The sequence below is a fragment of the Struthio camelus genome, chromosome 10, assembly GCF_040807025.1.
Source record: "Struthio camelus isolate bStrCam1 chromosome 10, bStrCam1.hap1, whole genome shotgun sequence".
Classification (NCBI taxonomy): domain Eukaryota; kingdom Metazoa; phylum Chordata; class Aves; order Struthioniformes; family Struthionidae; genus Struthio; species Struthio camelus.
The window spans coordinates 12,484,668-12,502,350 of NC_090951.1; the positions used below are offsets into that span (position 1 = coordinate 12,484,668).

The 17,683-nt window shown below is 43.6% G+C and overlaps 1 protein-coding gene and 1 long non-coding RNA gene across 3 annotated transcripts in view; one reads left to right on the plus strand and one right to left on the minus strand.

The window, feature by feature from the left end:
• LOC104146375 (uncharacterized) overlaps positions 1-13,420 on the minus strand; it is a 196,306-nt gene extending 182,886 nt beyond the window's left edge. Inside the window, exon 1 of the long non-coding RNA XR_011143161.1 lies at positions 13,155-13,420. This is a non-coding gene — a long non-coding RNA (uncharacterized lncRNA). The remainder of the gene's footprint in view (positions 1-13,154) is intronic.
• The window catches only part of SLC7A10 (solute carrier family 7 member 10), a 51,389-nt gene that overhangs the window by 19,162 nt on the left and 14,544 nt on the right, over positions 1-17,683 (plus strand). For both annotated transcript variants that reach the window (XM_068955482.1, XM_068955483.1), the window contains exon 2: positions 9,375-9,579. In XM_068955482.1, the coding sequence (XP_068811583.1) occupies positions 9,375-9,579 (205 nt within the window). The remainder of the gene's footprint in view (positions 1-9,374; positions 9,580-17,683) is intronic.

Consider the following 17,683-nt stretch of genomic DNA (forward strand, 5'->3'; position numbering starts at 1 on the left):
AATCACATGCCCTAATTTTCCAGTTTGGATCATGGTTTTTGAATGGTTCAGGTTTGCAAGAGGTTTTTGCCTAAGAGCAAAACTTAACACTACACGTGTGAAAGATTGTTGAGGGAAACCCAACCCAGAGTCAGGTCTCAATATCAAAACTGCAAGCAATGGACCCAAACAGAACAGATGACTGTTTGAATAAAGGACTGAAAATTTGGAAGGATAGGAATGTCATCATTCAGTTCAGCAAGAAAATCTGGCGTAGGACCCACTTCCACTGCCCTACTGGAGATGGAGCTTGGCTGATATCAGAGCCTGAACTAGCTGCAAAGCTAGAAGCTATCTTTAGTTTTCTTCTGTGTGGTATTGCAGCAGTAACGCAACACACAGTCCAGAAATCAGCCTGTGATGAACATGGGAAAAATGCCTTCCTGCACATAGGCAAATACCACCAAAGTCACAGGACATCGAAAGCACTAACATGCTGATTTAAAATCTGGCCTGGGGTACACCCTTCTTAGTGCACTGTGATATCCACTCCGTAACAATTCGTTTCATCTTTCCCAAGAAACCCCTTATTATGCGGTATCGATTAGTCCCCAAGGCCAGAGCTGCAGAGTGCGTGGCTTGCTGCCGCGCTACAATAGCTCTTTGTTCTGACAAAGCTCCCCAGGGCACTGTGGCACCAGCACGTGTAATTGTTCATGGTTGCTCTTGTCATTCGGTTTATGAATGCGTTTAGAGAGGACACAACCGGACCGTGAGTATTGAGAAAAATCCCCTGCAGTAGATAACAGCACTGCATACAAAGTGTAGCTGGTAGAGGATTTATTATATATTTAACAGACCTAACAAATATTATAGGATGTTTTTCATTTATATCCTATGATCCAGTATGCTCTTCACTGCCAGTTGCAGCAATATGCACTCTTTCCCATATACTGCGCTTCATTTTATCATCCCTTATATCTAGGTATTTTTTGTTGTTGTTGTTTTAAAACCTTTCATGATAATTCTTGAAGTTGTATTATTCCATGAGAACCTCAGCTTTTGTTTAAAGAGAAAGAATACATTCCCAACCATCACGGTCTTTTGGAAAGTCTTCAAGATATGAACAATGACAGCTTACAATAATAATAATAATAAAATGCAAGTAAAATAGCCTGTAATATACCATTTTAAAAATCTTATAATTTTTAGTCCTGTGTCACGACATTTTGACAGTAATGAGAGTGGTTTCAATATCCCAGAAAAATGGGAAAGGAAAAGAAGAAAAAAAAAAAGAACACAGCAACAAAAAAGCAGCTATTTTTTTCACCCCTCCAGCCTGCTAACACGTCTTGGAAGCACTGTGGTGTGAGTGAAAGCACCCCAGGGGCTGAGTGAATTTGTGCAACGAGAAATTGTGGAGCACATCACCCAAGGTCTCACTGACTTTGGCAGTACTACTAGGGTCATCTTTTCACATGAACAAGCAGCTTTTGAGCAATTTTAGGGGCCAATTTCTCCAAGTTACTAAGAATAAAAAGGCTTTTCTTTAACATCAAGCAGGCATAGCTGTGAGGTCTACCTTTCTCCTCTCCCTCATTGGAGGGCATTGTCATTGTAGATAAACACATAAAGTCACAGAATTTGTCAAGTTCAGGGCTCACAGATATCTCATTTAAAAACCTCAACTGAATTGAGCAGAAAGAGGATTGAAATCCAAAGGTCAATATTTTCACGAGATCTCTTTTCAAGGCTTTTGGGTGCCACAAAACATAGTGTTGTTTCAAGGACTGTTTCTGTCCTGTAGAGAACTGATAGTTGTTTAAGATTAAGAATTTCTGAGAGGGCTGAGCAAGTGATTTTTTTTCCTTTATTTTTTATTTAATAGCAGGAACATTTAGGCATTAAGGAAGGCACCCAGGTATGGCGGTGAGTATCCAAGACAGATGAGATATGTCAAACACTATTTTATACCTCTCCAAAAGAGGAGTATGTATTATACATACATATTATATACACACATACATATGTGTACATCTTACACACTTACATACTAACTATAAAGGCAACCAAAAAAGGTCCTTAGTCCATGGCAGTTTTCCTGTTGTTTTGAATGACACTAGAAGCATGCATGCACACTGCGCATGTTGAAGGTGTCCCACATATGCAATCTCACACTGCATAATATTAGGAAAAGCTAAGAACAGTTCCTTTGCCATGGCTGCCACAGAAACACATGTACTACCCTGAGCAGAATGATTAAACAAAAATACCACATTGTAATAGTCATCTAATAATATCCACTTTGACTTTTTTTGTCCATTCTGAATCGGTTATATCTGCTGCTGCTTGTAGCACTGCTCAGAGGCTGCAGGAAGTCCTTTGTTTGTTGCATCTTTCCCTTAGATTTCACCTCCTGGCCATTCACACCCGTTTGGTCATCTTTTTCACCCATGCAAACATATCCGTGGGTAAAGCCGTCCTTTCAGGTGTGCCATATAAACCCAGCATCTCCCTAGAGATGCTGTCTCAGCTCTGCCCCACAGCATGACAGCAGAGCTGGGCCAGCCCCCAGAAGCAGGCTCATGCCAACGCATGGAGACGAATTTAAGCTTACCATCCAGTTCCTCCTCCCTTGGCACAGTCACCAGCCCATTTTCATGCTGCTCAACCTTTATCTGTCCTCTGCTTTTGTAGGTATCATAACACATTGAGTACCCAAAGCGCGCTTGAGGCGCATGGTACCACAATAAAGTATATACCCACCTATTTTGCCCAAGTAGTTGCGCTGCATACATACATCACTCCCTGCCTAGTCTTGATTTGAAGATGGCGAGAACGCTGCCCACGTAAGTTTGTAATTTGACCCTTTTAGTTTAGGTCCTGCTTACTGTGGTTGCTTGGTAGTGATTTGTTAGAATGGGTCATACAGCTTCCTCAGTTACCGGCTCCAATCTCCCAGGCAGGGTCAGGGCTGTACTATTACCAACAGGAACTTATATGCATTATTCCAGAGAACCTATTCAGTATTATCTTTATAAAACATGGCCGTGACCTGAAGATGCATGATTCAAATGGTAGTTTCTTTTAGGTTCAAAGCCATTCCATAGGAAGAAACTCCAGTCAAGGCCATGAAAGAATAGAGATAGTGACTGTTTACAAGAAAGAATTCATTTTTTCCATGTATTCACATCTGACAAGAAAAAGTAAATTTAGTGAGTCTTGAGAGTACCAGCACCAATAAAGCTGAAATGAATTATCCACCACATAGTGAGCAGAGGAATGAGAATCTCCCTGAGCCAATTTCTTTCTTACTATGGAGCTGTTCTCCAGATTCCCGCCAGTGCCTGCTAAGCAGGGTTTGCTTTGAAATACCTATTTGTAGGTAAAGTATTTGCCTTACTGTCAGATATTCTGACCTAAGACACTCACTAAAAAATGTGACACCTCTAAGATTTTACTGCTCATTGGGAAGTTTCTGACATCTAATTTTCTTCGACTATCTCAGTCTCTCCACAATATCTATTTTTATACATGTCCTACACTGAGTGAAGTGAAGGTACTTCCCAGACACATTGCCACATTCATGGCACACTTCCATAGGAACATTTTGTTGTCAGAATGGGCGTAGGACTTGCACTCCTGCTGATACGGCTTTTGCACATGTTGCCAGGGCAAAATAAGAGGAAATGTATAATGAGTTTGGAGGAGAACTTTGCCTTGTAACATTTTCGCTCAAGAAGGACATCAGATTTTTAGATACGATGGATTATTTAATTTAAGCAAGGAATTCTACGAGGGTTTGTATGGCAGGAATACCCAGAAAGCTGCCTGTTCCCTCTCGTCCTCCCCCTTCAGCCCCTATATGTAAAGATAATGCTTTTTGAGTGTAGCTAAAAAGTCATGGACTAGCTATTTCCAGTTTAGTGGAAATAAAGGGTCTTGCACATGAAGAGGACTGGCTGGGCAGTCTTGTCATAACAGGAGGTTATTCTGAAATATGCTGCGCCACGTGCCCATGCATGCAGCTCCCCACAGCTCTTTAGGGCTGCAAGAGTGACACCTGTAGCTCTACGCTCAGCGCTCTCTGCCAGCAAATGCCCAGGCACTCGCTGATGAGTAATGCCCTTCTCTAGGGATGCAAACCTGAAGCATGCAGAGATTCAGGGCCTCAAAGTCAAATGCAAGTGTCTAAAAACTGCACCAACCCCCTTGACTTTGTCTATTGCTCCCTGGCTCCTGTGCCAAAGGCCAGCCATGCTGCTCCGTAACTGCTGCTGCTCTTCTCTCTCCATAGCCCCCCTCCTCCAGTCCATCCGTGGTCCTGTGCATTACACCAAAACAGCTAAGCAGGGAAAAGCAGGCAGGCTGCATGGCAGCTTATGCCTCCCTCACCCAGCACGGGGCAGGGGTTGGTCCCCCCAAAGCTGGGAGCCAAGTCCAGCACAGGTCTCCAAAGAGACACCCCTGCCTCTCACACGGTATGTTTTAAAAAAAAAAAAAAAAATCTCCATTTTGCTTCCAGATCAGTTTGAGGGATATCATGCTGCGTTTGGATTTCCTACGTATACCGACCTAATGAAACGATGACAGATAAGTGAGGGAGTGGAAGCTTTTACAAAGAGCTTGCTGAACGAAGGATATTTTCATCTACTGTTTGCTACCAAAAATAGCAGCGAACCTGAACTAAGGTAAAAGCACTGAGCATAAAAAGCAGGCATGTGAAGAGTCAGGGGACTCGTTTATAGGTTATTCTGTATTTGGATTATTTCTGTTTGTTTCATACTAAGGTTGCCAAAACAGGAATACCATCCTATTCCAAGGAGAAAACTGGAACCTAAAGATATGTCCTAAATTCAAAATACTTCCCAAAATACCATCAGCTCCTTCCAAAATTGCATTATTTTCAGGTACATTGATCTGTGAAAAATATAAATCTATGCTGGCTGATATTTTTCACGATCCTTTATAACTTAAGGTTTTCCTTCATCTACTGCATTGTTACAACTGCAGTACACGGTATTACTAGAGTCTTTGTTAAGACAGTTTAAGTTCCCAAGACAGTTGTTTCCTTTTCAGCTTAACTTGAACAGGACACAACCAGCTTTCCAGAAAAGCTCATTCATTTTTAATATGCTGCAACTTTTCAGTCAGCAATAGAAATTATGAACAAAGCTTAAAAATATAAATTGTATGGACTATTGTATGTGCTTTAGCAGTATACTAACTTCTCATCTATCTCCCTGGAAGATTTTGCTGCTCCGTTGCATTTGTGCAGCTTCCCGGCAGGGAAGGCCCAGAACAAGTTATTAACACTGAGAATAATACTGTGCGACTCATCCAGGCCATAACACAGCCATCCAGAACAAGTTGCTGTAATGCTGTAGCAGTGATTAGGACTGCCTGCACTATTTCAGCCAAAGAAGGGCTGCATATATTGAATTTTACCATTTTTCTAGTATGACCTAGGCGCTGAGGGCAGCCTCCGGCAGGAGCTGGCCTGTGTGGCCAATATGGCCCCTTGCTGCCTGCCTGCCCGATGCCTTGCTGAGGCAGCTCAACAGGAACAGTCCACCAGCCTTTTGTTTAAGGGACACAGGAAAAAAAATATTGCTTGCTAGGCAAAGGAAAAGATGAAATCAGCATGAAAAAGGCAGCTGTTTCCTTGCAGGCATCACAGGAGGTGCAGAATTACCAAATGCTGCAAAAAAATAGCGATTCCAAAACTTCAACAGAAACTCAGACCTGGAGGAATTGGGCTGGGAAGGATGGCTGAGCCCAATTACCTGCTCAGTGCGAGATCAGATGTGCTTACAGATGTCCTGCTGGATGGTTATCTGGCCTTAACCAGAGAGCCTCCAGGCTGGAGACTCCCCAGCCTTCCTGCAGGAACCTCTGCCACAGCTCACCACAGCTCACCACATCTCACCGCTGTGGAGGTTTCCCTAAGCTCTACCCTCCATCTCCTATGTTACAGTTTAAGCCAGTTATTTCTGCCTTAATCTTATCTATGCAACATGGATATTAAAAAAAAAACCACCCTTCTTTATTGAAAATATTTTCTGTATATTTAGAGATTTATCTTCCCTTGTTCGTCCCCCTGTCTAGACTAGACAACCCAAGTCCCTCACTCCACCCTACATGGTATTTTCTGGTCTCCAGACTAGAGGGAGCACATTGCGGCCAGCCTCGCCAGCTCCCTGCCGCTGCTACTCTGTCTGCGGAGACGTTTGCTCCCTAGGAAGAGAGGGCCTGCCTTGCTGTTACAAGGCTGCACACATAACCATACCTCTTTCTCCAGCGGAATCCTCACTCTTTGAAGGGTGAAAGCAAGGAAGACTGTGGGCAGGAAGGGCTATTTTTTTTTTGTATTTCCCCTGCAAATTTCCTTGCTCATAATCATGCTGTCTTATCTGTTCCTATTTCTTCTTACGGGATCCACAGTGCTGGAAAAGGGCTCCCTGAGCCTGCATGCAGCTCTTGCTCAGAGGGATTTGCTTGTAGGGCAGTCCCCCTCTTGGCTGGCCCTCCCAGGGGACCCTCCTGCCCTGGAAAGAGCCTTTTGCAAGTTAATTAGGTATTTAGTGTCCTGGGCTATAGAGTCATCCAGAAGCAGATTTCTCTATAGTACCATCCTCTTTCAGGCAGTCCAGTCTGTTGGCATGACAGGAAGTTTTTTGGCAGGTCATCATCAAACATCCAAGTATTTAAAAAGTGACGCAATTCTGTTTTCAATAATCTGCATTCTTATTGTCTACATACTTACTTATGCCAAAAGTCACTCTTCACTGAGAGAAGCAGCAGCATGTTAAGTTCCTTTTCTTGAGGAGGTGAGAACATCAATCTTAGAAGGCTACTTTCAGTTTTACAATCCAGTGGAAATTGTGCTAGGGTATAAAGCAGAAGGAGAACCTTGTCTAGCATTGTTGCCTACCTCTACTCTATTTCTTGGCGCGCACACAGCTCCTTTCTGAATACAAACATGCTCCTGCCTTAGATTTTGCCACTTTTTAATGAGATATTGTGAGGTTACCTTATCCTAACAATGTGGCACCCTACTGCATCTGCGAGGAACGGTGCCACACATAACACAAGGGCCCAATTCATCCCCAGCACAAAGGTGCCCCACAGCTTGTGCTCCACAGAGGGTGTCATCTGGCAGGAGAGTGTTTAAGGGCAGATTCAATATTGTTGCAGGACAAAGAGCAGCCAATTACAGAAGTGGCTTGCTGTGTCCTTTAACAATATACTAGAAAGATTTTTTCTTTTTACATGGTTTTCAGGCATCATACATGATTTAATAATCTTGCTTTAAAGGCATTATCAAGATTCTGTTGATATTTAGTGTGTTTCTTAAAATTACAGCTATTAATCTCCTCAGCTTTCATCAAAACAAAAAAAAAAAAAAAAGATTCTAGCCTTCTTCTGTCAGTTGAAGGATTCTTAACAAGGTGAACGTGGGTTCACCTATCCTAAAAGCTTAACAGTTAAAATGAAAAGTTTAAAGAGAGGGTATTCTTTTAATGTCATGATTTTTTTAATTGATTTCACAACTCATGGTGGGGGGTATCTGCCACAATTTATTTAATCTGTATCAATATTTCCTTCCTGCTGTGCTTGGACAACATTAAACTGCTACATATCCGATTAAACTGCCTGGAGGGACACTTTGTGACTTCATTCAACTGCAATATCAAAAAGACTGCTTTTATACCCGACACAGGACTAGTAAGGAGCAGTGCCTTTCATAAGCTCTCAGGTCAGCAAATAGAAAAGGCACAGCAAACATCCAGCTGTCTTATCCCGAGAACACATCTATTGCACTATTTAGCATTTAGCAAAGCATTATTATGCTTTGGTTTGCCGTTGCAAAGCAATGCCAACCCCTCATGTCCCCAGGGGTCGGGGTGCGCATGGCTGCAGCCCCTGGAGCACAGGCTGCTTTGCTGCACCAGCAGCCAGGCCCCCAGCTGGGATCGGCTCAGCCACAGCCCCTGCAGCCGCTCAGCCCTCCCTGCCTTCCTGCAGCACAGCCACCTGCTTATCGCTTGCAGCAAGGGGTCTATCTTCCACCTTAATTTCATTTGTAACCCCAGATAGAGCATCTGCTTCAATACACATGCTGCAAACACATAGCTACGTCCGACCACGACTAGATCAGAGCAGTTCGGTGATCTGCACTTTCCAAAGCGCTTTAAGAAACAGGAGGACAGAGCTGAAGCCATCAATGTAGCAGAGTTTGCTTATGGCATAGGCTAAACATCTCGAGTGGAAAAGCATTTCTTAACCAGATGGGAAGAGAAGAATTTAGATTTGATGAGACACAAGGCGGGGAAGGTTGCTGGGAAGTCAGTTCTTAAGAAGGATGCTTGCCAGCTGCCAGCACCCAATGGTTTTTGCAGCCACACTGATAAAAAGTGCAGTTCAACATAGGCTGGAAGTTGGCCAGTTTGGTTAATACCAACTCAAAGGAAGAAAGCCTTCAGCAGGGTCCCCCGACACAAGAGTCTTTGTGTCCTTTTGGGACTGACAGGATCAGTGCTATGTAGATATTGCTCAAAAACCTCAAGTTTGACAAAGATTTCTCCCTCCCAAATCTGACCCTCTCTGGGGCTCACAGAGGCCAGGCCCCCCTGACCAGGGAGGAAGATCAGGCCTTGGCTTCACAGGAAAGAGGAATGTTTGCAATATCCAACTTTCCTCTTCGATGCCCAGCGTGACTTCAGCTCACATACAAATCTAGGGAAATTACTAGGACAAAGCCCAACTTGTCTGATATTTTACTTACACCACACTATCCCTTTAAGATCTGTGGACAGGGACTAAACAGTATATATTACAAATAAATAATTTTAATGGATTTTTAATATTTCAGACTTTGAGGTGACTTTTTCCTCAGGCACAATCTTCAGTCTGTCCTCACGGCAACTTTTTTCTTTCCAAGCACAATCTTGCGGCTAGAGCTCCTCTTGGCCACTACATTACAAATAACACTATATTTTTTTGGACTCCCATCCTCCCTGAAGATGGGCCTTATCTTTTTCAGATTCCTCATAGGAAGAGATGAGACAATCTTCATTATAAGCACAACATTTCTAACTCTCTTAGATACAATATGTGGTCACATCGGATGACATTAGATCTGGAACTGTTTGAATTTGTGCCACAGAACCACTTCTTATAAACACAGATGTTATAAACAGACGTGCAACGGCTTCTTGAAGTGCTTCAGCAGATCTGAGAACACACTCGTGTTACTTGATTTCTGATAAACTGAAACACGTTCCCTAGGGCTTAATCAGATAAAATACAGTCACACAAAACCTCAAAGAGCTTAAAAACAAAAATAAAACTTGCTTTCTTTTACCTCACTGCAAAACATTTTTTTATTCCAGGTAACATAATTGGTTCTGGAATCTTTATTTCACCAAAAGGAGTTTTGGAGCACACCGGCTCTGTGGGACTCGCGCTCGTTATTTGGGTGCTCGGAGGAGGGATCGCTGCTCTTGGATCATTATGTTATGCTGAACTAGGAGTAACTATCCCTAAATCAGGAGGGGATTATTCCTACGTCACAGAGATTTTTGGTGGGTTAGCTGGGTAAGTACCATATCTCTTTACAGTCATTTGAAAATACGTTTATATTAAATATTTAGTGAGGCAAAGACATCTAATTCAGAAATGAAAGAGAGTATTTGTCAATAAAATGCTTTCATAAAGTCGTTATTTCTATTCTCACTAAAAATACCCACTTGCTCCTACACGAGGCCCCCGATTCTGCCTTCTCAATGAAGGCAGCAGACATTTTCACTCACTGCTCTGACTCAGTTAAATCAATGACAGGAAAGAACAACGCTAGAAATGATGCTGTGCCAGGGTGGTGTTCTTGCATGTGTGCCATGAATTATTAGTACTTGGTATCTGAGGAGCTTCACATATCAGAGAAGTGAGACTGGAGCTACTTGTCATAAGCCAAAACCCCTCCTTTAACTCTCAGTACAAAAGGCAGCAAATATTTCTATGACATTACGTTACTAGATCTTCCTACAGGAGAGTACAGAAAATTGTTCAAGAGCCAAATTTGCCTACAGAAGTGTCCCTGGTCTACAGTGCTAGCTTGGAGCACTGCTTCGTTTACTGCAAAGGTACAAAATAACATCACAGCAAAATACAAAGAGGGGAAAACATTAGCTCAGGAAATGATTTCTCTTTGAAAATACTGCTAACAATAGTGTGGCAAAGGGAGAAGGGACAAATCAGAAGAGGTCTTCATTTTATACTTTACTGCATATTTTATTGTACAATTGACAAAAAGAAAAATTTGTGTGCTGACCTGTACTCATAACTCAGCAGAGAAGCACCTAGACATTTGGCCAATTTAGTCATTTGCAAGTAAACGGGCTGGGCAATGTGTTGGTCTTTTATTTGTGAAAAAAAAAAGCCTAATATGTGCAAACCAGAGGCAGGGAGCAGGGGGAAAAAAAATATTCATTCACATCTGATATGGAAAACAGGCTGGTAACAGCTCAGCCAGACGTTGACCTAACAAATGGGCGGCAGGAGCAAAGGCAGGCTCCGGCGCACCTTTCCCACGGGCCGTCCCCTTTCTCGTGCTCGCCACGTTTCACCGCGGCCACCTCAGCACCCTTCCCCTGAGCACAGACAGCATTGGAAAGCATGCCAGATTTGAGGTACCTTTCTGATGCTTATCAGATTTAAGCCGTTACACTACATTCATTTTCATAAAAATTCATGTTTCTTCAAAGGAACCGCTCTAATAAACTCTGTCCCACTTTGCATAAAATAATTACACGGTCAACGCAGCACAGACTGAGGGAATAAAAACATTGACTCCGTCACCTTAACTGAAACCCTCAGCTCATCTTTCCTAAGACTTTGCTCGAGCTTGTTTTCCCATCAGGGAGCAGGACGCAGAGACGCATGTGTGGCAGAAAGCGTAGCTTCTACTCAGTGTGATAATGCCGAAACAGCTCCTCTACCAGTACAGTTTTGACTTTTTTTTGGCAAAGCCAAGGCAGTGCTGTTTTTATGCAAAGCGTGCACGGCTGCAGCATCGCCCCTCGACCTCCCAAGCCCCGGTGCCGCCAAGCAGGAGCCAGCTGCCGCAGCAAGGCCCTCGCTCCCCAGACACCCCTGCTGTCACGAGGGGTCGGCAGCTTCCCGCCCCAGCATTATTTCTCCAGATAGGGTGCCCAAGCAAGGCCCACCAAAGAGGAAGCAGCACAAAATGCTGCAAAAAAACAGAAGTGCTGTCCCATTGATATCACTGCAAAGGAGATCAAAAGTCAGTTTTCACCATTGCAGTTTGACAAAAACAAATGAATTTTGCTTTCTAGGATAGAAGGAAAGACGCAAGTTAAAAAAAAAAAAAAACGAGTAAAATTAATCCTGGATTTAGTTGTTCCTCAGCTCACTCTTAGCCATATTCAGAGAACTTGCACTGTAGCAGCAGGTGTCAAGCTATATGATTATTACGAAAAATGTACTGCTGCTCATTGATCACTGCGCACCATTTATCTAGGAACAGAACGACGACTAAGTCATCTCCCTAAGCGGGGGACTTTGTCTTCCCAGACAGTAGGTTGGGTTGGGATTTTTGGTTTTTTTTTCTTTAAAAAGACTGACATTGCACAAGCAGTATCAGAAAAGTATGACCTTGCCACCTGAAGAAAAATAATGCTCTAAAGCCTTACTTCCCAAATGACTTCACCTTTACTCCCAAGAGAATAAAACCATGTCGTAAGTATGACAAAGGGCTGCCTTAGATAAGAAACTTTCAGGTATGTTTTGGGGCAACTGTTAATTTAAAAGGAATTCAGAAAGCTCTCTTTGGGCAAAGAGAGATCAATGCCTTTTTTCTGAGAGCTGGGATTACATCCTGCTGCTCTTTGCTGAGCAACCACCTAAAGCCTGCAGCTTCTGGGAACATTTACAAGTATTTTCAATTTTCTACTTCAAACGTGCACATTCCTCTATCAATACTTTCATACCCAGGTCTTTGAGCCGAAAGCAGCAGCTTGGGAAGCCTCCCCTAATAAAGAGGGACACTCCATCTTCTGAGATGCTCACTCTTCTCTTCTGATTTATCCTCACTACAGCAAAGACTATCAATTTAGCACACCATATGATTTTCTGAAAAGTTGTCCCAATGGCAAATTGCGGTGGTTTGGCCTATTAACAGAGAATATTTTTGTTACAGGAGCAGGTGAGGCACCTACCCCAACCCAGACATTTCCTCTTTCACTCCCCTCTGCCGTCGAGCCCTTGCCCCATCCTCTCCACCAACCCTCCCTATATATGACATTTTCCTGCATCAGGTATAAGAAACAAAGATTCACTAGTTGACCATAACAACCCTTACATTATTACAGTTCAGTTACTGCCTGTGAACTGATACTTGTTTGCGATTTTTGATTTTTTATTTAATTTTTTGTATTTAAGCAACACCATTAAGTGTGTTGAAAGAACATGAACTGAAAAAAGGAAAAAGCAGAATAAAACCATTTCCTGACCTAACACACAAATTTTGGCTGCAGAAGAGTAGCTCTGTCTTGAATCCAATTACAGTAGCTCAGTTAAGGTAAAACAAACTAAGTTTTAACAAACGTGTCAAAATTAACAACAGCCACAGCAGCTAAACATCACCAGATCCATGGCAGAAGTAAGTTATCTACAATAGCAGCTGGGTTGGGAAGCAAAAAAAGTGGTTGGATTTTACATTTCAAGGAGACTTTCCACCCAAATTTCCTGAAACACTTTTCATCTTAAAATTAAAATCTTAAATTCATGCAGATCGTGGAAGTGCTCCAGCCGTTCTTTAAACGCTGAGGCAGAGACCAAAAGGTTAAATAACCAAAGATGCAGTCAGCTTTGCAGCTCAGCCACTCTAGTTTCTAGGAAATGAAGCTCTGGATACAAGTCAGCTGCAAAAGCCTCCGACTCCATCTTCCAGCTCTCCCACATCGCATCGACAGACCACAGACAGCAGCCTCGGCTACGCAGAGATGCACTTCCCTCTCCTTTCCCCCTCCTTGTCCATTAAAACACTTGGAAACTTGGTAAAACCACCTGGGGCGGAAGGCAAAGGTTTTCAGACGCCAAGAAGAGGAGGGCGTGCAGCCGTCACCGGCTCGCCGTGGAGCGGGACCCTGTACCTTTGCCACTCGTGGTGCTCTTCAAAAGCTTCCCCACGGCATGGGATGCGCAGAGCGAGTGAGCTGGAGCCTCCTGCAGCTGCAGTTGCAGCCGCGGTCTCACCTCAGAGCAGACTCAGGACACAAGTATCAGCCCACCAGACTGCGTAATAAACCCTAGATTTGGGAGTCATTCTCAAACAAAGACTTCCTTGGAAACAGCAAAACGTCAGATATGTCTCTGAACGCGAGTTGCGGAAGAAGTTAGCAGGGTGAGAGAGGCAGGCGGAGACTGTGGGGCTCGCCGTAGCAGCAGCGCCCAGCGGCTGTGCCCGGCTGAGGCTGGCGGCCGACCGGAGGAGGGAGCAGTTTGCTCAGCCCCAAAGGAGGCAGCGGGCACAACCGGGGAGGAGATCTCGGCTAAGGCCTGGGAACAGTTTCCAGGACAAACGGGAGCCAAAGACACAGCCAGGGCCCGCGGGCGTCCCCCCATGCCGGCCTTCCTTCAGCCCTGCTCAGACCGCAGAGGCCACGAGAAGTCGGCAAGCGCTGAGAAACAAGAGGAGATGCTCCGGCCATTTACACCCTTGTCCTGACCTTTAACTAGTACATTTTCAGGAGTTTAAAACAAGACACACACAGTGTGTATCCACAATTGCAGAAATTCCTACTTCTCAGCAAAAAGAGCTTCAAGGCAGGAGTTAACTATCCATCCAGGGCAGCAATGCCAGCTGGAACGTCCACCCGGGTTTTCAGACACTTGGGCTGCCTTGTGTTTCTAAAGGAAAAATAAATAAATAAAAGCCCACACAAGCCTACAAGGACATTGCTTGGACTTACCAGTCTATTTACAGTCTTAACCCGACTTTTTGTTGGGCAATTCCTGTTCAGAGAGCAAAGTCGGAAGAAAGAGAAAGAAACATAGCAGCGTTCATCCAGGATATCAGAACCTTTGGGGTTAAACTGAGCATTTCCAAAAGGCAAACTGAGCTGGAGCAGCAAAAGAAAAAAAAAAAAACAAAAAACAGCGCACACACAACTAATAATCCACAGCTATGAACAGAACGCGAAAAGGAGTAGAGAAGGGATTTGCAAGAAGAACAAGGCGCTGGCTCTTGTGCGGCAGAGGCACAACCCAGGCCGGGGACTGACAACCCCACTGGGAACCCTTGACAGGACACCCGAAGTCATCACTGCAAGCAGCAGCAGAGAGGGTGAAATTAAGCACGATTATCCTGCAGAACGGACATCGCGCCTGCCTCACTCGCGGGCCGCCGGCTAGGGAAGGAGAGCCCGGCAGCTCCCGGCTCTTGGACAGCTGACAGGCCTGGGAGCAAATTCAGAGGGACAGATCTCAAATCAGACAGCAGACTTCTCACTTTTATTTTCATCTAGAAATCATCTGGGTTTTAAATAGCATTTGTATATGAGCAGACTAACTGCAGGAAATTTATCACGTCCTGTACTGCTGGAGCAGAGTAATTGACTGCGGTGCATTTGCATACATATGGATTTTCATGTTTCTACAGGTCATAAAAAGACTATTACACAAAATAGTAAATAATAGGCTTAATATGTATCCTTGCAGAAGAGAATGAATAAGTTTAGCTTCATGAAAAACCTCACTAATACATTTCTGATGAATACAACTTTCTTCTGAATGCTCAGTAATAACATTGCTGGGGAAAACAGCTACATTAGTTGCAGTGATTGATGACTGGACATATCTTGTTCTTAGCATAAATCATAAGTATTGAAGGCAGCAGAGAGCTCTAACCCAAAGCTTTGATAAATGTCATACCAGACTGCAAGTAAAACATGCTTCAAGTATACTTGTATATTCCCATTTTTTCATTGCTGCAAAGCCTGAAGTTTTCAAAAATAATAATTCTTTCAGTAATGCAAGGTAATATTAATAACAGTGTAATTTCTTTGAAGTAATTCAGCTTTTTCTACCATAAGATGAAGTGTAGAGCAGTTTCTACTTCAAACTGTTTGCTTTTGTTAATGATGCCTAAGCACAGCACACACTGATTTACTATTTTTACAAGCCACTCTGATCCCATGTTAGCTTATACATAATGCAAGATGCTCTTTGGAGCACAGGCACAACCCAAAAATAGGTTTGAGAACTATTTGTACTGAATCTGCTAGGTTGTCTCTATTCAAGATCCAGATCATACTATGCTGCTCATTTCTTTCCTCAGCTGAGAGATTAGTACACAGAGGTGTTTGCATAAAATCCAGCTTCGATCTAGGGACGACCCACCCTTCCAGTGAAGGTCACACCTGCCTAAGAGTAGCAACCCCGACAACAGGTTGTCACTTATTCCAGAGTGTTTCTAAAATGGGAAAAATTAGAGACATTATCTAGCAAACAGTCAAACTGATGGGAATGTAACTATTAACGTCAACGGACTTTGGATCAGACTCAACAATGAAAACCGCTGCAGAGACCTTCAGCGAGCAGACATTTATGCTCATCACCCACAGCTACGGCTTGCACCCAATAAAACGCCCACAGAGGTTATTTTACTGGCCTTTTTGCCATTGGCACAGGCAGGAGCTTGAATTTGCCACACGAACTCCAGCACACTTGGACTTTCTGAGCACAACAAGCATCACTTCTGAGGAGCAAACATCACCGGGCTTGTCTTCACCAAAGCACAGACAAGAACGGTTGCATCTCCTTCTTCTCTACGCTCAGCCATCTCAAGCCTTGCTCTAAAGGCCTAATTGCCTCTTTGCCAGCAACAAGAGAAGATTTAACTTCTCAGATTCTTCTAGTGCTGTGAAGTACAGAGCAATTCTGAAAGCTTGTCAGGTAGGGGTCAGCCCCTGACATCCTCAGTTACACAGATCAACCCTCAGGAGACCAGTTCCCTCATTTTCCACTTAAAGAGCTGGGCCAGTAGCTACACACACAGCACAACTGACGCTTGTCTGCTTCAAGCCAAACTGTGAGTTTCCAGCAAAGGTCAGACGCCCTCTGCAAGACGTCCCAGTATCAGGTACTGCCAAGGAAACAAAGTGCACCTTGAGCCATTGGGCTCACAACTCGATTTATCAAGGTATGCATAGCACTGATAGCGTGGACATATGAAACCCAGTTATGCCCATAAGAAGTTTCAGTTCTGTATCACATTAAGTTAATTATAGCCAATTTGAGACAGTTATTTTCTGCTAGGTAAGCCATACTCTTAAGTCCTTCTGCAAAACATATGATAAAAGGTGGTAATTTAAAAGCAAACGTTTCCTAGAAGACTCTGGGTATTGGCTAATCACATCAGGATTAACTCCTGCCTGCCAACCACAGTAGACTTCACACAAGAGCAAATATCCCTGGTTAGAGGGGTCTTCGGCTCAGGGTCCTGCCTCCGACAGCAGCCAGCAGCACACACCTAGGGCAAAGCACCCGAGCACAGCACGGGCACGGCAGCATTTCCCCAGCCACCAGCAGCAGTTCGGGGACACTGGTGTGACCCTAGTGACCAACACCGGTAACTTCTCCTCAAAACTAAACTTCAGGTAAAACTTACCTTAAGAAAAAGCCTAAGTCTTAGGCAAGCTCTCCTTTTTATTTTAAGGTTACCTCTCATTTGAGCTTTCCGCTTGTTAACATAACTTCATAACCCTCCGCTAAAATTCTGCGTCTACTTTAACTGGTATTACCAGTCCTGCATGGATCCCAATTCAGTGCAAAACAAATCAGCTGTCAGAAGTCTACTGAATTATTCAGATTTCTATTAAACTGTATCATACCAAACACTAACTTTAATGCACCAACATAGAAGCAAGTGCCAGCTTTGCCTGAAATACTGTTTTCAAAACCATTCCCCAGCTGAATGTTTTTATCAGACTGCATTTCTCTGGTCTACATAAACTCTGTGGGAAGCAGATGAAACTCACAGGAAAGGAGCAGTGGGGTCTGCACACACAATCTCCAGCTCACGCGTGAGTGTGGATCTGCCACCAGCTGGCCTGCAATCAAATAGAGCACACACAGCTGGGGCTGCCTGAACTTAAAGACACAAAACACCACCAAAATCTCAACTCTATAAAAAAATAATTATTTCAGTCTTTTAGTCTTATTAGCCTTCAGCAACTGAATCCTGCAGGGCCCTCTGTTTTGTGCTTAACTCCTGCAGCCCACCAACTCCTGCCTGGGACCAGGGTCTTCAGAGCTACCCGAAGTAGTGACCAGCAGTAAACAGCACAGCAGCAATCACCTGAGGAAACTTTGCTGAACCATAAATAAAAATGTTTGAAACCAAAGAAAGGCATCACTCAAAAAAGTAAAAAGGCATCACTCAGAAAGGAAAAAGAGAAAACAGTGCATTATACACACACACACATATATATATGTATACATACTGTCATTTAGGAAGGTAACCAACTCTTGCACAACGCCAAACAATTCACCAAATTAACTCTATGGTAGTTAATAAGAGAAAGGAAGTGACAAATTTCCCCATACTTCTCAGAAACAACAAAGGCAAATGAAGCAACAGGCCTGAGAAACACTCACCAGCCAGGAAAAAGAAGCGCCA